We start from the raw sequence: 19268 nt of genomic DNA, 5'->3' as shown, positions 1-19268 counted from the left end.
CTCTCTCCGTCTCCGTGTATACGTGTGCATATAAATACACACACGCCCGTAGTCTATATCTGATTCTCTACATAAAACCCAAACAATACTAATCGAATAATCGATACCTACAGATCTCCCCCAAAAAACGTTAGGGTTTACTTCAGATTTTCAATTACTACACAATTACACAACTAAAAGAGTAAAGAACTGATGGATTTTCGCAAGAGAGGTGGACCTGATACCATTGGCAATGGTGCTTTCAAGAAATCAAAGCTAGGTTTCTTTGGCTCTCCTGGTAATTTTACACCCCCTTCCTCAATTACAAATTTCTCCCTCTCTCTCTCTCTCTCTCTCTCTCTCTCTCTCTCTCCCTCTCTCTCTCTCTTATCTCTCTCTCATGTGCATAGATTTATACCCACTACTGGGCTAGCACCAGGGGCAAACACAAATCTTGAAATTCATATCTAATTGATTCATATTTTATTTGATTGCTTAGTTCGCCACGAAAGTTCGAATCTTGCTACATACATTCATATCTTGTGTAGTGTAGTACTAATTGATTTCTAACTAATCTATTCGTATGTTGTGCTAATTAATTTGTAACTAATCTATTTGTATGTTATGCTAATGATTTTGTAAATTGTAACTACTCTATTTGTATGTTACTTAATTGCTCAGTTGTTTGCCAAAGTTCGAATCTTGCCAACTACATTCATATCTTGTGTACGTTAGTGCTAATGAATAGTATGTAATCCATTTGTATGTTATGTGATAGCTCAGTTGGTAAGGAAAGTTTGAATCTTGTTACTACATTCATATGTTAACTCCTAGCTCAGCCCTTCAGCTACAAGGGAAAACTTGTATATTAAGGTTTAAAAAAGTTTCAAATCTGCTGAAGCTGTAATCTTTCCCATGAGTTAAACTTTTTTTTCCCCTCGTACTATCCCCATTAGATGCATATAGCGGGTCTTCCCTTAAGTATGCTATGAATTATGATTACGATATATGATAATCTATTACTAATCTCTGTATGCTATTATAACAATATAATAACTACTCCCTCGGCCATACTAATTTGAAGTCAAATAGTGGAATTATTAAACATCTTATGTTTTCTTAAGATTATTTTAAGAATTCAAGTTACTAAGCAAATTTTCGGAATCGAAGATGTCGTACATTGATTAATGTATAAATTTAAAAGTTAAATTATAGTAAAGTGTTCTTTGTTTTTTGGAACTAACACGCTGAGTAATTGTCAAACATGATAAAACAAATGTCGAAACTCTTTAACTAATAAAAGCTTATTGATGTTTTGTAACAGAACTGGACTCCTTATCAAGTGGTATAGGAAGCAAAATGAAGCCCTGTACGAAATTTTTCAGGTTCAAATCTTTAACTATATAATATTATGATGCAACATTCTGTTTATTATATTAGTAATTACAAACTTCTCCATATTCTTTGTAGTGAGAAACATATCATTAGAATTTTAGAACTAGAGTCAACCTGTCAACTTGGTGATGTTGTTTCATTAATATACTGCATTAGTAACAACATAGAATACGGTGGCTCCTTTTCTATATAGTACTATAGTAGTAGAGAAATCCATAACGTTGACAAATTAACTCCGCAAAGTTTAATAAATATTTACCAATTTCGGACAGAAGTCTACACATTAGGTAGAAGTACTTCATGTTGTAAAAATTCAGTCTTTTAGAACTGTACTTTGGTCATCGCGCAAATTTTAAAACATTAAGTTTTCAGCTTTAAAAAAGGAATGACTCTAACCTAGCGGGAGTAGTTCACTGATGGATGGAGAGGTTTGTATTGTTTACAACTTCCAGATAGTTTGAGGATGTAGGAAACACATTGAAAGATGTCAACAAAAGCAAAGAACAGTAAAAGCCAAGAATTTATTAAGGGCTGTTAAATTAGTAGAGAAATAATATAACATTCAAAGCACTATTTCTAATAGGTACATATCTAAACTCAACTGTAATAAACAAATGTAGTAGACTGACTCAAAGAGTCAGGTAATGTGATTTCTTGTTTGCTGCAGCCTCCCGTTGCAATATTATAATTGGTTTCTGTTATTTGGTGGCACAATTGGATAAATGCTCTACAGGGGCGAAATAGGGATTAACTGTAGTACTGAGTGCTTGCTATTACTTCTGTTCCTAAAGCAGTATGTAAGCGTATATTACCGTCTTTTCTTTCCCTGATATTGGAAATTGCTTTGCACTTTAAAAGCTAAAACCTGTGTTGGCTTGAAGGAGGTAGAAGGGATGAATAACATCATTAACAGTTGTCACTTATTTCCTTAAAAGCAGGGATTCTTCGGTCATCCAATGAATCCCTGTGTCCCCACGCCCCCCGTATCGATACTTGGATTCTTAGGGATACCCGGGTGCTCCAGAATCATAACTAATATTCATTTTTTTTTCACAATTTGTTCTATAACATTAATGACTTTGATTTAAAATTTTAAATTCTTGTGTTCCAGATGCTTATATCATGTATTTGATTCAATTTGCATAAAATTAATAATTTTGTTGGTGGATTTTGCATTTATAACATTAAGCATATTAGCATGGACTCGGATACGGCGACACGGGATTCGGGTACGGGGACACGGGGATTCGCCAAACCTCGAAGAGTCTTGGACACGGGACTCGGCAAATAAAATAATAAATAAATATTCTTGATAAGAGGAGTACATGTAAAATATATAGGATTTTCATTCATCAATCATAATTCATAAATTCTAAACAAGTGGAAAACTAACATAAATTCAGTCAGCATTCTCAACATTTGGGTGTGTGTGTGTATGGGTGTGTGTATAACTATATATATGGGTGGGTATGGCTGTGATGGTAATGAATTTGGTTCTTAACAGTGTTAAAGAGATGGGTTTGGATGTTTCAGTCTGTAAGTATCTTTTGTGTATATATAGATGCTGCTTTTAAAACTAGGTTAGAAAAAGAATGGGCTGAGCTTTTTGTAATTGGGTTGGGGCTTTTTCTAGTTGGGACGAGTCACAGAAGTGTCCACCCGAGTCCACGGCGAGTCCGACAATATTTTTGTACCGACTCTCTAGCTGGCGAGTCCAATACGTACTCAGCCGAGTCGGGAAAGTCGGACTCGCATACGGCAGCCAAAACAAAGAGTCCGTGCTTCCTAGAGTATATATTTATGATATATCATGGACTTGATTCAATTTGCATAAAATTATTAGTTTTGTCAGTGGATTTTGCATTCATTACATTAAATATATATTTATGATACTATTGTATGTACCGTACCCCGCACAGCCGCATCCCCATTATTTTATTTGCTGAATCCATGTATCCCCGCTGCAGGGGCCCCGCACTACGCATCCGCATCCCCACACCCATATCCTTGCTTTTTAGCTTATTACTTATTAGACATCATAGATTAACCTTTTTTAAGTATCAATGTTCAAGTGCACTTATTGAAGGACTTTTTTTTAAAAGTTTTGGATGTCAGAGAAGAATATGTTTCACTTTTCTAGTGCTACTGTAAATTTAAAAGAAGCTAGTTATTTTTGTGCTGGGCATGGATTGTTTGGGAGGGCATGTGATTGACTTGTCTCTTGGTCTTGGTACATGTTAACCCTCCTGTGGGCTCTATCCTGCCCGCATATGTTTTTGAAAAATGTGTTAGTGGATACAGTAAGATTATACGTGATTGCAATCCGTTGTTACTCATTAGTTGTCATCTTACTGAGGTTCATTTTGTACAGCAAGGCTGGTTGTCCATTTGGTGAAGGTTGCCACTTCCTCCACCATTATCCAGGTGGCTATAATGCTGTTGCTAAGCTGATGAAACTTGAACCAATTCCCGCGCCGCAGACAGATGTGAATGGCTCCTCTTCAGCTGTTAAGTCGCGTTTGTGCAACAAATTCAACACTGCTGAAGGTTGTAAGTTTGGTGACAAATGTCATTTCGCACATGGTGAGTGGGAGCTTGGAAAGCCCATTCCTCACTCTAGTGAAGATTCTCTTGACATTGGAGCAATTCCAAGCAGATTTGGTGGCAGAATCGAACAACTCCCAACTGTCCCTGCATCTGGAGCAATTCCAGGCAGATTTGGAGGCAGATTTGAACAATCTTTAATTACCCCTGCATTTGGAGCTATTTCAGGCAGATTTGGTGGCAGAATTGAACCGGCCCCAGTTTCCCCTGCATCTACTTTTGGTGCCTCGGCTACTGCAAAAATCAGTGTTGATGCTTCCCACGCTGGAGCTATTATTGGAAAAGGAGGGATGAATTCGAAGCAGATCTGTAGGGAAACAGGGGTTAAACTTGCTATCCGAGATCACGCAACTGATTCAAATCTCAAGAACATCGAACTTGAGGGTACATTTGAACAAATCAATCAAGCAAGTCTTATGGTCAAGAAACTAATTCAAAGCATTAGCTTAACAGCAGACCCAGCAAAATCATCATCTGGCATTCATGCCTCACCAGCACCTCGAGCAGCTAGCAACTTCAAGACAAAGCTGTGCGAAAATCTTGCAAAAGGCTCCTGCACCTTTGGGGAAAGGTGTCACTTTGCACATGGGGAGGCTGATCTCAGGAAACCAGGGGTATAATGGTAAATCTTTTGGATGCGTTTGTGCCTAGTATAGATTTTCTCTGTTTTGGCATATTGAATGAAAATCTGTTGAGAGGTTCCTTGATCATATGTACTAGCAGGAACAGAAAAACTGGTTTTAGTACTTGAATTTCATCCTTAGATTCTTGGAATTTGTTTAGATCTTTTCTATACTATTTTTTCCTCCCAAGTGCCATTTTGTGCTCTTTCTTTGTTATATGTGTATGTGTTCGACAATGCAATTGCATTTGAAGAGCCAATATGGCTCAGTAGTTGAGCTCTTGTCAGAGGTCAATAATTCGACGTCTGGTGAGTGCGTGTTAATTAATTAACAGAAAAACTACATTTGAAGAACAGAAAGAAATACATTATTAGTTCACACAACCAGATATCACACTAACAAGTTAAATTCACAATGTAAACCCTACCATTACTTCTATTTCATGCCAAAATGTGTGCCAGACCCGGTGTTGGTGTCAGTCCTGAACCCGCTTCCAACGCCATCAGGCTCGACTACTGGCGCAGGCATCCCGGTGTGGGTCGGGTTAGTATCAACCACCTCACTTCCACCTACATTTGCATTTCCAGTACTGTTAATATCAGAAGCATTCCCAGCAGATCCAACCTTTCCGGTCACAAAACTATCAGGAGCAGGAGCTGCAACAGCCGCAGGCTGCTGCGTGAAGGATCCGATTGTGTCGAACTCTCCACCGTCTGTAAACCCCGGATTGGCTGAACCTGTGGGAGTAGCAGCGGCGACCGCGTTCTGAGCATAGGCTTTACATTTTCGCAGCTCCGCTAAATCAATCTTCTCTTCCTTTCGAAGAGAAGCCATGTCTTTCTCGACTGCATCACTTGTTGACATTCTCTCCTTCTGTAATAATCCCAATCACACCCATTAATCAACATTAGACGACATTTGGAAACTTGAATTTCATTTCAAACGAGGGATTTCAAATGGGTTGTCATTTCAAATTCTCATATTTAAACTAATATTTGAATATCTTGAATTTCAAATAAAATTCAAATTCGCAAACAGCTTATTTGACCAAATCCAGAATTTCAAAAGAAATCTAGTTTCCCAAACGGCCATTACCAAATTCATATAATAACCAACACAAAAAATCGACTCAAAGATACATAAAAAATCATATTAATTTTTTTTTCTCCAGATAAACATACTCTCACATCCGTCCCGTTTTTGACAAAAATTTCGAACCCTCAACATACAGAGAGATAGAAAAATATCTCTACGCCAAAAGATTAAATTTTATTCGATAAATTTGATATCGAATAATTTGTACATACATATATAAAAAAAAGGGTAGAAAGTACGCAACCTTTTCTTCGACAACGGCCTTAGTTTTGTCCAATCCAGATTTGGCCGATGCGGCGATGTTCGCCGCCGCTTCCATAACCGAAGACATTGCACCCCGTCCACCCTGCATATGTAACGTGATTCTCGTGATCCTGGTAAGCCCGATTCCTAAAATATCCGAATAACATTCGATCCGTATGTCTTGTCCGTAAATAAGACGTTAAATTTGCATGATATATAAAAATTTGAAGGATATATGTAATAATGTTAGATTCAAGAACTCAATCATTTGGAGAATTTGATTAAGTTGTGTTGTGTAGGGGGAAGCGGTGCCACGTGTAAGTGTCAGTGCTACGTGCAAGGATCTGATAGATTTTTATTTGCTTCTGACACGTTGCTAATATTGAGAAAAAAAAAAGTAAAGAAAGGTGCAGTTTTTTCAAGAATCCCTGCAACTTGAAACATGGTTACTTAGTTTACAAAAACAAAAACAGGTACTTGTGTCTCGTAGGTGGGGTAACTGTCACGAAACTTCCGAAAATATGCTCAAATAACATATCATTTATCGATTAAATATAATAAAATTTAAAATATAATAATTATACTAACATAGAGTGAATTTAAAAATAAAATTAAACTTTATTGATATTAACAACCAAATATTAACAGAATACTCATTGATATTGATAAATTTTTGGATATTCAAATATATGTAAATACTTTATAATGATATTTTTGGTAATATAAAAAATAGTAAAAAAACATGACAAATATTGAAGAGGCATACCTCACTAATTAACGTTATTGCATGCCTGTGCCGCTATTACATGCATCCCACGTTACTAGCAACGGTGGACAGAGATTACGGAATTCTGAACAAAGTGTTTCACCACATATCGGATACGCATGTTCTCCACCATTTGATCTCTAGCATCCCACATTACCATGAGGCCACCGAAGCAATCAAGCCGGTGTTGGGAGATTATTATCATTATGACGGGACTCCATTTTACAAGGCAATGTGGAGAGAAGCAAAGGAATGTTTATATGTTGAAGCTGGCATAAAAATGAGCTTTGAGATAATGATACTAGTTTGAATCAAATTTGTACGTTTTAGTATCAATTCCCTGGACCAGCAGAATTAATCATGTGGTTAAACTCATGAAGAGAATTCAAATAATGTCTTAATAGTAAATTTTGCATTCCACTCCAATTTATTTGACACCCCGATAAGGTTTTTCAATTTTTATAAAATATTAACAAGGATGTCAAACCCCGTCATGACACATGACATTGACACCAAGTACACCAACTACTTTATCAATTGGGCTACGAAGTACATTATTATGGATTTTTTTTGCTAAATCTTATTATGGTTTCTTTAATTAATAAAGAGTAAGAAGTTATAATCTTTAAGATCTTAAAAAGCATTTTTGAAATTTTTAAAAGAATATATATTCTATCTGATTTTGTTAAAATATCATATAAAATCTACCATTTTTGAAGGATATGGCGAGTTTTTAATTGCAAAGATTTAATACTGCAAATTCATTATAATAATTTATAATCTCGACCGAATATCAGATATCTATTGGTATCTAAAATTCGAATTTAATATATCTATATTTTTAAAATCCATTTTTGTGTGAAAATCTTGATAGAATATACCCCAAATAACTTTAAAATATCATACAAAGCTCACAATTTCAAGTTATTTAGAACTATAAATATGGGATTACAAGACTATTACCACAAGCCCAAACACATTCTCGAATATCAAAAAAATGGAAGTACTTGTTCTTCTTGCAATCTCTCTTCCTCTGATCATTCTTCTCATAAGCAGAAACTACTATGTCCGAAAGCCGAATCGCCGGCCACCAGGTCCCGGTGGCCTCCCATTGATCGGCAACATGCACCAGTTTGACACGTTAAACACTCACATTTACTTCCACAAACTTGCACAAAGTTTCGGCCCTCTCATGTCCTTGCAGCTAGGCTCTGTTGAAGCCCTAGTCATCTCGTCTCGAGACGCAGCCAAAGAAGTTTTCAAGTACCATGATCTTTGTTTTTCTGGTAGGCCAGACTTAGCTAGCACAAAGAAGCTAACTTACAACAATCAAGACATTGTTTTTTCGCCGTACAACGAGTACTGGAGGAACATGAAAAAAATATTCACTCTGAATTTATCTAGTTCGAAAAGGTCTCAGTCTTTTCGACCTATTCGTGAACAAGAAGTTGCAGAAATGGTTAAAACGATACGCGATGAAGCTACTGCTGGTTCCAATGTCGTAAATTTAAGCGAAACTCTTATGAATCTGACAAGCTCGATAATACTTAGAATTACTTTCGGTGGAAGATATGATGGTGATAGTAACAGTCATATAAGTAAAAAGCTTCATTGGCTACTTGATGAGCTTAAGGCCAATGTTTCGACTTTCTTCCTTGCAGATTATTTTCCTGTAATAGGCCGATTTGTCGATAGGCTTAGCGGTGCAATGTCACAGTCGGAGAAGAGATTTAATGTAATTGATGCCTTCAGTCAACAGCTCATTGATGAGTATCTTCATACATCTGCTGCATCAACCGATGACTGCAAGATTCTGGACATCTTGCTTGAGATGAAAAGGGATTTATCGAACTTTACTCTCGATCACGTTAAAGCAATATTGATGGTAAACAAAATCCTCTCAATAAAAGGGATTTATCGAATTTTAATGATTCTTTGCATCCTTCATTGTATAAAAATTATATGTTTGTTTGTTTGGTGTATTGACATATGTATTGACGGAAAGTGTTGAATAGTATAAGATTATAGGCTTAATGACATTTTCGGCCTCAAAGTTTGCACGAGTCTACTCATAAAATCCTGAAGTTTAAAAGCGTACTTTTTCAGCCCTTGGGTATCCAAAATGTGTTTTTTTATAACTTTGGACCACGAAAAAAACCGGGTGAAAACCGGCCGGTCTAAGGGTAAAAAGTTACGTTTTCAGTACCTAAGGAGCAAATAGGTACGGTAATGAACTATATGGGCTGATGGGTATATTGGCGCAAAGTTTGAGGTTTAAAAGGTCATTAAGTCAAAGATTCTGTTGGAATTTTACTCTTATACCTTAAGGTTTTAGATGCACCGATTACTTAACAAATATATTGGTTTCCCTATATTATGTGCAGGATATGTTGATTGCAGGATCCGATACAAGTGCAGCAGCTGTAATTTGGGCAATGACATTAATGATGAAGAATCCAACAACGATGAAGAAAGCACAACAAGAGGTTAGAGATTTATTCGGAAACAAAGGATTTGTCGACGAACACGACGTCCAAAAGCTTGTTTATGTGAAAGCAGTAGTGAAGGAGTCCATGAGATTGCACCCTCCTGTTCCACTTCTGCTTCGAGAAACCATCGACAAATGTGTGATAAGTGGCTACAAAATTGAAGCTAAAACACGCGTCTACGTGAACACATATGCTATAGGAAGGGATCCCGAGGCTTGGGAAGATCCCGACGAGTTTTCACCTGAACGATTCATGAACTGTAACATCGACATTCGAGGGCAGGATCATGAGCTGATGCCATTTGGAACGGGGCGGAGAATATGTCCAGGGATTTCTATGGGATTGGCTACTACAGAGCTAGTGCTGGCAAATCTTCTGTACTCATTTAACTGGGAATTTCCTGCTGGTATAACAAGTGAAGACATTGACATGGATACCTTGCCTGGTACAACTATACACAAGAAGACTCCCCTTTGTTTGGTCCCGAAATTTATTAATTAAGCGAAACCTCTTTTAAGTGATATTTTATGGTTTGGTTTCGGCGGTTTGATTTCACCCATTTCGTACTTTTAGTACTATAGAACTACAAAATGATGTAATATTTCATTTTCTTCATTAAATCTTGTTACTTCAGTTTCTCTTTACAAAATCTTCTTTAAATAAGCCTTTGAAATTAGAATTTCTTATCATTTCATTCACGATAAACAACGTATTTAACCAATTTTTATAACATACTAGAACATAGATACGACTTAATCCACTTCAAATTTCAAAACTCGTTTTTTCTTCATTTTCAAGTCGTTCTCTACTGTTATCATTTCAAAAAAATTGCCCCTCCACGAGGATATCCCCTGCGATGGCTTGTATTATTTGCCCTGCCCGAGTGGCCCTGAACTGTGGGTTGGAGAAACATTGAAACTTGAGAACGCGAATAAATGCACCATCTTCTTTGCTTGTAACAATAAAACTACCAGTCATGTTTCAATGCTCCTGGTCCTCAGCATTTCTCAACAGCTTCCCGAGGGACAAGATTTACCAGCAATGTTTCAATGCTCCTGGTCTGCATCAATATTTCAATGCACCTGATCTTCAGCATTGTCTCATTGTGGTAGGTCATCTGCAATGAAATAATACGGGGCACTCGATGATTACTACAATCAATCGGGGTTGTGTACCAAAACCTATATATATATATAAGTACAATTCAAATTTGTATTGACGCTAAGTGTTGTATCACTAATCAATCACATTTTTAATACATCAAATACATAAAACATTTTTAATCACATTTTTAACATACAAACAAATTGAATAATTATGAACAAATCAATCATTTATACATATTTAGAGAATGTCCATGCATCACACTGGCTAAAGTTTGTGTTATGTATAAGTAATCGACCTCCAAAATATCTTGTTATTATTTTTTTAATCGTACAAAGTGAGTTATATACCATTCTATTTTTCATGTGTTATTTTTTTTGAAATGTATGGTAGAAAATGAATACAGACACATAAATTTTTTTTGGCTTATAGCATTTTTTTCACACATCACAATCCCATGTCATTATACGAAATCTTGAAATAACACCCTTAATTTATACTTAATAAAAATTTAGAGCAAGTCCAACAATATCCTACTAAATGCCTTATAAATATAATAAAATATAATGTTTTGATGATTTAAAACATGATTTTTGCATATTATCTCCAACAATATGTCTTATAATGGTGCCCTGTTATTAATATAATATTATATTTGAATTATAATCGGAGGGAAAGAAAATATGAGAGGAAAGAGATATGTAAAAAAAGAGAAAAAAAATATTTTTTATTGATATAAATTAAATAAAGCATGCCTCTTAATTATAATTTGTCTTTTTCGGTATGCCTGAGTTTAATTTAGGTACAAATATTAAATATCCATGAACCCATGAAGTCAATATAACTTCAGTTTCTTTCTAGTACAAAATTTTGATATTCACGAAAGTTATTTATCCTTTTACTGTAGATAGAGGCCTGATAAGGTTGGGCCAAATGTGCATAATTTAATTCCACAATTGAAAAGCTAAATAACTCGTAATGGGCCATTACTATATTTTATCAATCCAGCCCAGTAGTTTAATTACCGCCGCCTTAAATAAAAGACGAAGGCCTCGTTTGTTTTGTCAACTTTTACGATAAGTTTTAAGGTAATTAAAATATAAGTGTTTGGTTTATTGATATGTAACTAGAGATTACGTAGTTAATTTTGGTTAAGTAATTAATATTTTTATATTAAATAGCTATGTAATTTGTGATAACCGTGATGAAACTCGGTAACTATCTTCCCGTGTTTTGTGGTAACTACAAAAACCCCGTAACTTGTAGTTCCGTTGCCCAGTTTAAAATACAACGAACCAAACAGTGTAACTGATTTTGAATCCAATGAACTTTAAGTTACGTATTTGAGTTACATCGAAACAAACGAGACCCAGATAGCTATATTTTTTTAATTTTCTGAAATTGATCACTTTTAGCATTTACTCCCTCTGTTTCATCTTATTGGTCTCTTAACTTTTCTGCATATATCTCAAGATAAATTGTCCGCTTAATAAAAATTAAGTTGTATATTTTTATTAAAAAATTAAAAATTATTTTTTAACTATTCAATCTAAACAATTTCAAACGAGTCAAGCGACTATTAAAAATAAATAAACGGAGTATCCGAAAAGAGGTTATGAGCAATCATTTTGTTTGACATAAATTTAGGTGGGCAAAGTAGATTTGGAGCTCCCTGCAAACTACCACCTACCATTTGGTTTTATTAAATTAAAATGCAGTTGTAAGCTAATCTTAAATTCTTAATGCTGCTTTCGGCTCATATCTGTTTTTCTCCCTTCTTAATTGTGTTATAATTGCATACACATTTATCCGTAAAAAAAACGTTGAGCAACACAACCGTTTGTTCTCGAATATCTAGATTCTTTTCAATAGCTTCGATTATTTTTTTATTAACCCGAAATATATTTTTATATTCAACTATTTTGCAAAAATATTTAAAAAATAATAATTCCATGTATAAATTGATATATTAAATATTATAAAAAAATATTTAATTATTATTTCAATTAATCACCGATTTCCGAATTCTCCTGCGAGCTCCAAACCTACTACCTAAAGTATACTCTCTCAGTCGCACTGAATTTTTTACGTTACTTTTCGACACGCTTTACAATACTGGTTTAAAATATACTTTCATAATATTTTTTTTTTAAAAAAATTCTGAAAAAAAGTTTCATGTTTAAACTTTAATTCATAAAAAAAAAATATTATGAAACTATACTTTATTGAAGCCTCGAAATACGTGCAAACAGTGTACGGAAAGAACTCACTGGACGAAGGGAGTACAACGTTAATTCCAAAGAGGTTTTTTTATGTCCAGAGCAATAAAGTAAAAAATGACCAAATTATTCTTGCATTAATTTTTATCAAAAATTTTTTTATTATGAATGTAAGGGCAGTTTTGTCTTTTTACCATTTTTAATCTTGAAATAAGAAAAATTCTTTGAAAATAACATTTGATATTTGACATTTCAATTTTCTACACATTCTTAATGAGTGTTGAAAAGACTTGAAACAAATATAACATATTTCCATGGAGCCGCCCACCACCTTTTTCGTATTATGCTAACTATGAAGTATGAAGTTTCAATTCCGAGCAGCCCACGGCCCACAAACTGACTGTCAAGTAGCCGTCGAAATAATGTATATAGTAAATATCTAGGCGGAGCATTCGATCGGACCGAATCGAATAGACCGAAAAATTAAATTATTATTTTTTTTGGACCTAATCAGATCAAAGTTGTATTATAGATCGGACCGAACTGAAACCAAAATTATTCGGTTCAGTCCGATTTTAAACCGGACGGACCGAAATTATTTCTTTCTATAATCTATAATATGGCTGCCTCCGTCTCAAAAAATAATTGTATTAAACATTAAACCAAAATTATAAAATCTAAAATATAATTTAAATAATGTGATATGTAGAGTTTCAAAAATGTCTAAATACAATTACAAATTAAAAATAGTATTATAAATTTTAAGATTTATGTAAAATGTAGATAATATAAAATTATAGTATTTATCATTTGGTTTATTCGGTCTATCCGGTCCGGACTGAATTATTTTTAAAGAAAGCGGCCCGAACAGAATTTTATTACGGAATAGACAGAATTTTTGAAAAAATTAGAACAGAACTGAACCGAATTAACACGGTTCGGTTTTTCAGTTTTGATTCAATTTAATTCAGCCCTATAAATATCTCCGAAGATGAGTGTTCAAACTTCAAAATGTTTTTTCTTATAAATTTTTCTATATTAAATACGTATCATTTATTCAAAATAGTGATCCTAAATATATTTTCAAATAACATGGCCTGCTTTTACTCGTAACTTATTTGTACGTATGATAGGTACACATCGTTAATGAGAGAACAATCATTCTCAACATTTTAAAATGATTTTGGGTATACTTTTGCAAACTATAACAATTCTTTTTTTTATCGTAGAAAATCTGCAGTCATTATATTTTTGGAGTGTAATGAATAAATTTCACGGATTCACGCAATAGCCTTAAAATCATGTAAATCAAATTATTCACACTTAAACGACATATTCTGGCTCACAGGATAATCATAAATTTTCTTTCATGAGATTCGAACCCGTGACCAAGAGAATAGTTATCTCCTCTATAACAATTCTCTTATTTTTATGTTAGGGGTTTTAAAATTTATCTCAAAATTATTGTTGAATTACTTCTAATATGTTTTAATTGATATAACTCGTACTTATATTCCCGACTTATCTACGAAAAACTAAGTAATTAGTTCACGTATCAAATAACTGTTTCGGTAACGGACTTGATTCTAACATTTATATATTTTTGTTGATTTTATAGTTTCGTTCAAATATTATTTTGGCGATCTTGTAAATTCGTGGCGTATTTTTATGTGTTTACACGTTACTCGCTAAATAAAAAATATTAAGTATTAATATATTCTTGTGAAATTTATAGATGAGGATGCTTTTTTAATTATTAAAGGAGACAATAATAGTATTCTTAGGATATTATATATATATCTCATAAAAAGTATCTTTCAAATATGTATTTTAAATTCGTATATTTATTTTTTAAATGACATTGTATTGTTCATCCCGAAATTTATCGGGATTTTTTTTTATTTACAAAGCATATATACTCCCTCCGTCTCATTCATTATAATCACATTTCATATTCTATCGGTCCAAAATTAATATCCATTTTTAGTTGATATGGTAATTTAAATATTAATTATATTAATATTTCTAGTTAAATAATATGATTGAATAAAAGATGAAAATTTGATTGATAATAAAATAAATGAGACAGATGGAGTAAATCTATTTACTAAAAATATTAAATAATAATACTACTCCCTCCGTCCCAAAATGAACTTCCTATATTGACTTTCGGTACTGTTCACGATAAGCGATTGACTACTAATTTACGTCTAATCTATAATATCAAACATAGTCATGAGTAATCTCGTTGGATTCGTATTTATCAATACTTTAATACAGTGAAATTTTTATATTTAATACTAATACAAATTTAATTGATTTGCGAAGCTTCCAGCACTATATATACATGCAACTGATGTACATAGACGACACACGTCCATCAACACCAAGAGCCAAGTGCTTCTCCTCTCCTCCTCAGGTACTCATAATCCCCAGTATACATACATAAACACACAATTACACACACATTCTTTAATTTCTGATTTCTGTTGTTTCTTTAATTCGCTTTTGTGGTAACTATAATTCGATCTAATTCATGCAAATGTATGTTATTTTAACTAATTAACCTTGTACATGTTTGTAGATTTGTTTTCATTGATATGTACTAATCATGGGTTTTGCACATTTCCCTCTTTTTTTATCTTGTTTTTTTGTCCTTTCATGTTGTATTTGATATTGTTTTTTGTACTGTTTTGATTTTGAATGAAAAGCGGGGTTGCAAAATGCAATAACCTCGCTTACTTTTTTAATTGTGTTCATCAATGGATTATATCAGTCATGGGGGGGGGGGGGGTGTAAGGTGCTTTTTTATTCGTAAATCTGAAATCTTTTGATGTTGTTGGAGCAAGTCCATTGCAATGCTAAAGTTAGTTTCATTTCTATAATTCGGGATCAAATGTTTAAAAACTCAACTCCAAAGGGTTGTTTTTATTTGAAATCAATGATGCATATATGCATATAGTCACATCATCAACTATAAATGAAATGCGAATTAGTGTGTTTGAAATTAAATTTAGGGGGGAGATGAAATTCTTTGATTGCAAAATGTGACTACTATTGAAGTTGAAGTTTTATTTTGGCATAAAAATTAGTACCAAATTTTAACAATGACTACAACCATTTTGCATCGAGCCTATAAATTGTAGATTGTATAGTATTATTCATAATCTTTGCAGTTTATTTGCATTGTTTTCCTCTCTTTTTTCGATAATTTAACAATGATTTCACCAATCTTATCCCTAACAAGGTTCGGAGTCTCGACTGCTCTGCTTTGTACTTAAGTTGCTTATTGCCATATTCTACTGTAGTACGAAAGTATGCATGTGTGTCCATATCTCACTCAGTCCCTCTGTATGTGTTCAGACTAGAGAGATAAGCTAAGAATATTTATTTCTTAGTATGAGATCAAAAGAACTGCTTTTCATATTTATTTCTTAGTATGGACTTTCGGTATGACCTGTACCAAAGTTTGTGGTTCTAAGAATGGTGTTAGGTGTTGATATCAATACCAACTATACTACCCCAATGATTTAGAAATATTTGACCCTAATTATGTGATTGTATCATTGTAGACTTTGTAGTAATGTACAGGATCAGATGCCCTACTTATTTAACAAGTCACATGGTGACATGGGTATCCCAGTCTGGTCATTGTACAAACCTGGGTAGTTTGAGAATGGAGTCATCACTTGTTTCTAATCTAAATGAATTGAATTTGTACTATTTTTTATAGATTTTTGAGGAAAATTTATTTATAAAATTATTACCCTCGCCGTTTTTCTATTCATGCAAATTTAAGATAAATGCTTGGTTCTACTTGATACTAATTTTCTTCCTGATCCTCGTCTAACAAATTTGCATCTCTCAGTTTCTTGATGAATACTTGTATTTCATATTACTGTTAGGTTGTTTATCTTCTATATATTAAAGTTTTTTCATTGATGAATTTAGTAACAAGCTTTGGCCAACTTTGAAAGCTTTGGCCAAATTTGATATCTATAAATTAAATATCTTCCTGTATTGTCCATTCAGTAAATGTTCCCCCCTGAATGATACATGTGCCTAATACTATTAGGCAAAATGTTTATATCTCTTCTATATATTGTTGAAGATCGAACTTGCAGCAGGATAACTTGTTGGTTGATTGCTGAGGCTTGAAAATTAGGTGGTTGGTTAAATAGGTAGTATCTAAAGTTTGATGTTCGTGCGTTATCTATATTCCCACTAAAAGAGGAAGAACTCTATCTTTTTTAATGGATCATTTAGTGATAAAGTTAACCAAAGAAACAAGATCATAAGCAGAGCAAATATCATGTCACACTAATTTTAATTAACTAATCAGCTAATTAGTGTTTTTTTCCTTTTAATTTAAAAATGTTGAATAAAACTTGTTGCACAACAGTTGCCTTATATACAAGTTTCCATAATATAGCTCAGGTTTTTACTTCATTGAGTTCTCGCTGACAATTTGAGCAAAGTGATTTTGCTCACCATTATGATCTCTTCTGCAGGACATCTGGAAAATGGGTGCAGGTGGTCAAATGCCTGTTGACGCAAAGAATAAGAAATCAGAAGAGGAAATTCTCCAACGTGTTCCTGTCTCAAAACCTCCATTTACTGTTGGGGACATCAAGAAAGCAGTACCACCACATTGTTTCAAACGCTCCGTTCTTCGCTCTTTCTCTTATGTTGTTTATGACCTGACCATTGCTTCTATCCTTTACTATCTTGCAACAAATTACATCCAACTCTTACCTTACCCTTTATCATATGTGGCTTGGGCAATTTATGGTTTTGTTCAAGGATGTTTTTTAACTGGAATCTGGGTCATAGCCCATGAATGTGGCCATCATGCCTTCAGCGATTATCAATGGCTTGACGACACTGTTGGCCTTGTCCTCCACTCTTCTCTCCTTGTCCCTTACTTTTCCTGGAAGTACAGTCATCGTCGTCATCATTCCAACACTGGTTCCCTTGAGCGCGATGAGGTTTTTGTGCCCAAACACAGATATGAACTCAAATCTTTTGCCAAATACCTTAACAACCCACCTGGGCGAGTCCTTACACTTCTAGTAACACTAACTTTGGGGTGGCCGATGTACCTCTTGTTTAATGTTTCAGGACGACATTATGAAAGGTTTGCATGTCACTATGATCCTCAGAGTCCTATTTACTCAGATCGCGAGCGAGCTCAAATCCTTGTTTCTGATGCTGGTGTTCTTGCTGTAACTTATGGTTTATACCGCCTGGCTGCAGCAAAAGGTCTCGCTTGGGTGCTGTGTGTTTATGGAGGTCCGTTATTAGTAGTAAACGGCTTCCTGGTGCTTATCACCTTCTTGCAGCACACTCACCCTGCATTGCCACATTACAGTTCATCCGAGTGGGACTGGTTAAGGGGTGCTTTGGCCACGGTCGATAGAGATTATGGAATACTAAACAAGATTATGCACAACATCACCGACACTCATGTGGCCCATCATTTGTTCTCAACAATGCCACATTATCATGCCATGGAGGCCACGAAGGTGATCAAACCTATACTGGGAGATTATTATAGGCTTGACGAGACTCCAGTTTTCAGAGCTATGTGGAGAGAAGCAAAGGAATGTATCTACGTGGAACCGGATGAGAGTGGCAAGTACAAAGGTGTATTTTGGTACAACAATAAGCTCTAGATTAATTTCAAGTAACCAAAAAGACCTTGATCAAGATCTATATATGTATGTGATTGCTTTGTACTGTGAACCTAGCTCCTTGCAAAAGGCTAAACTAATATAAATAAGTTTTTCAAATGAGTATAACAAGATGTGTTGGTGAATATTATTATTACCGTCCCTTATTCTTTAGTATAGCTTATTAGGTAAAAAGTAGTATATACTCTTAAATAGGGGCGGACGAAAATCGGACCCATGGCCTTTTATCATCCCTCATCTTAATTTGTAGAATTAAGATTAAATACGGCATTTCTTGGATTCTGTTTTGGGTTCTAAAAGTAAGATCACATGCACATATATATTCATACATATACATGTACATGAACACAATTCAATAGGAGATTAAACAGAAGCATACGTGCTTCTCCTCTCACTCAGGTACTCTCAATCCCTCCTCTATACTGTACTATTGGTTCTGTTATTTCTTCTCCAGTCACCTTTTGTGATAACAATATCTCAATCTTTTTCATAATCACTCTTGTGTTTGCCTGTTAATTTGTTTTTTATGTTAGGGCCATATGTTAAATTTAATTTTCAATTTTGTGAGTCAATGTAATGTATAATGCTTTTGAGATGGACAAACTGGAAGGTGCTTCTTGAATGGTCAATTTGAAGTCTTTTCTTTAGTTAAAATTTTCAAGTTAAGGTATAAATTGCATAATGTGGATACGTTTTGTATGTTCTATGTCTAGTTTTATGCACTTTAGTTTCATTCTATTTAATCTTACTTTCTCATTCTGTACTCTTGTATATGTTAATTTCCACATTCACTTCATCCATGCTAATTGCCTGTACAGAGTACACTGGTGCTTAATTTCTACTTAAATAGCTTGTTCTGCTCTGGTTTAAGTGTATATGTGTGAGTTGTATGTGTTTACATGCATGTATTTTTATCGTGAGTTTCCGAGATTAAATGAGTTATTTGTTCTATATTCCGAGATCATATTCTGAGCTTGCCAGCTATTGATGTAATATACTTGTAATTATTATATATTTTAGCATGTCGAAATTGCTCTTGTTTGGTGAATTGACATAGT

At 34.2% G+C, this 19268-nt stretch overlaps 5 protein-coding genes across 5 annotated transcripts; 4 read left to right on the top strand and 1 right to left on the bottom strand.

The window, feature by feature from the left end:
• Window positions 1-3: 3 nt before the first annotated feature.
• On the top strand, window positions 4-4790 carry LOC141706708 (zinc finger CCCH domain-containing protein 31-like). Its single transcript, XM_074509508.1, has 3 exons — window positions 4-277; window positions 1304-1364; window positions 3746-4790. Exons 1-3 carry the CDS (start codon window positions 193-195, stop codon window positions 4596-4598), a joined length of 999 nt encoding a protein of 332 aa, XP_074365609.1. The 5' UTR covers window positions 4-192; the 3' UTR covers window positions 4599-4790.
• Window positions 4791-4924: 134 nt separating this feature from the next.
• On the bottom strand, window positions 4925-6298 carry LOC141706709 (uncharacterized). Its single transcript, XM_074509510.1, has 2 exons — window positions 5941-6298; window positions 4925-5474 (listed from the first exon to the last, which is right to left on the bottom strand). Exons 1-2 carry the CDS (start codon window positions 6046-6048, stop codon window positions 5037-5039), a joined length of 546 nt encoding a protein of 181 aa, XP_074365611.1. The 5' UTR covers window positions 6049-6298; the 3' UTR covers window positions 4925-5036.
• Window positions 6299-7702: 1404 nt separating this feature from the next.
• Window positions 7703-8716, top strand: LOC141684215 (xanthotoxol synthase-like). The gene is made up of 2 exons (XM_074489084.1): window positions 7703-8590; window positions 8711-8716. The coding sequence occupies exons 1-2, from the start codon at window positions 7703-7705 to the stop codon at window positions 8714-8716; spliced, it is 894 nt and encodes a 297-aa protein (XP_074345185.1).
• Window positions 8717-9048: 332 nt separating this feature from the next.
• On the top strand, window positions 9049-9772 carry LOC141705571 (strychnine-11-hydroxylase-like). The gene has a single exon (XM_074508476.1). The coding sequence runs from the start codon at window positions 9093-9095 to the stop codon at window positions 9693-9695; it is 603 nt and encodes a 200-aa protein (XP_074364577.1). The 5' UTR covers window positions 9049-9092; the 3' UTR covers window positions 9696-9772.
• Window positions 9773-14839: 5067 nt separating this feature from the next.
• On the top strand, window positions 14840-18335 carry LOC141706707 (omega-6 fatty acid desaturase, endoplasmic reticulum isozyme 2-like). Its single transcript, XM_074509507.1, has 2 exons — window positions 14840-14936; window positions 17029-18335. The coding sequence occupies exons 1-2, from the start codon at window positions 14865-14867 to the stop codon at window positions 18190-18192; spliced, it is 1236 nt and encodes a 411-aa protein (XP_074365608.1). The 5' UTR covers window positions 14840-14864; the 3' UTR covers window positions 18193-18335.
• Window positions 18336-19268: the final 933 nt, after the last annotated feature.

This window comes from Apium graveolens, chromosome 2 (genome assembly GCF_009905375.1).
Source record: "Apium graveolens cultivar Ventura chromosome 2, ASM990537v1, whole genome shotgun sequence".
NCBI classification, from domain to species: domain Eukaryota; kingdom Viridiplantae; phylum Streptophyta; class Magnoliopsida; order Apiales; family Apiaceae; genus Apium; species Apium graveolens.
Note: the sequence above shows the minus strand (reverse complement) of the source record. Positions and strands in the feature narration are given on the sequence as shown.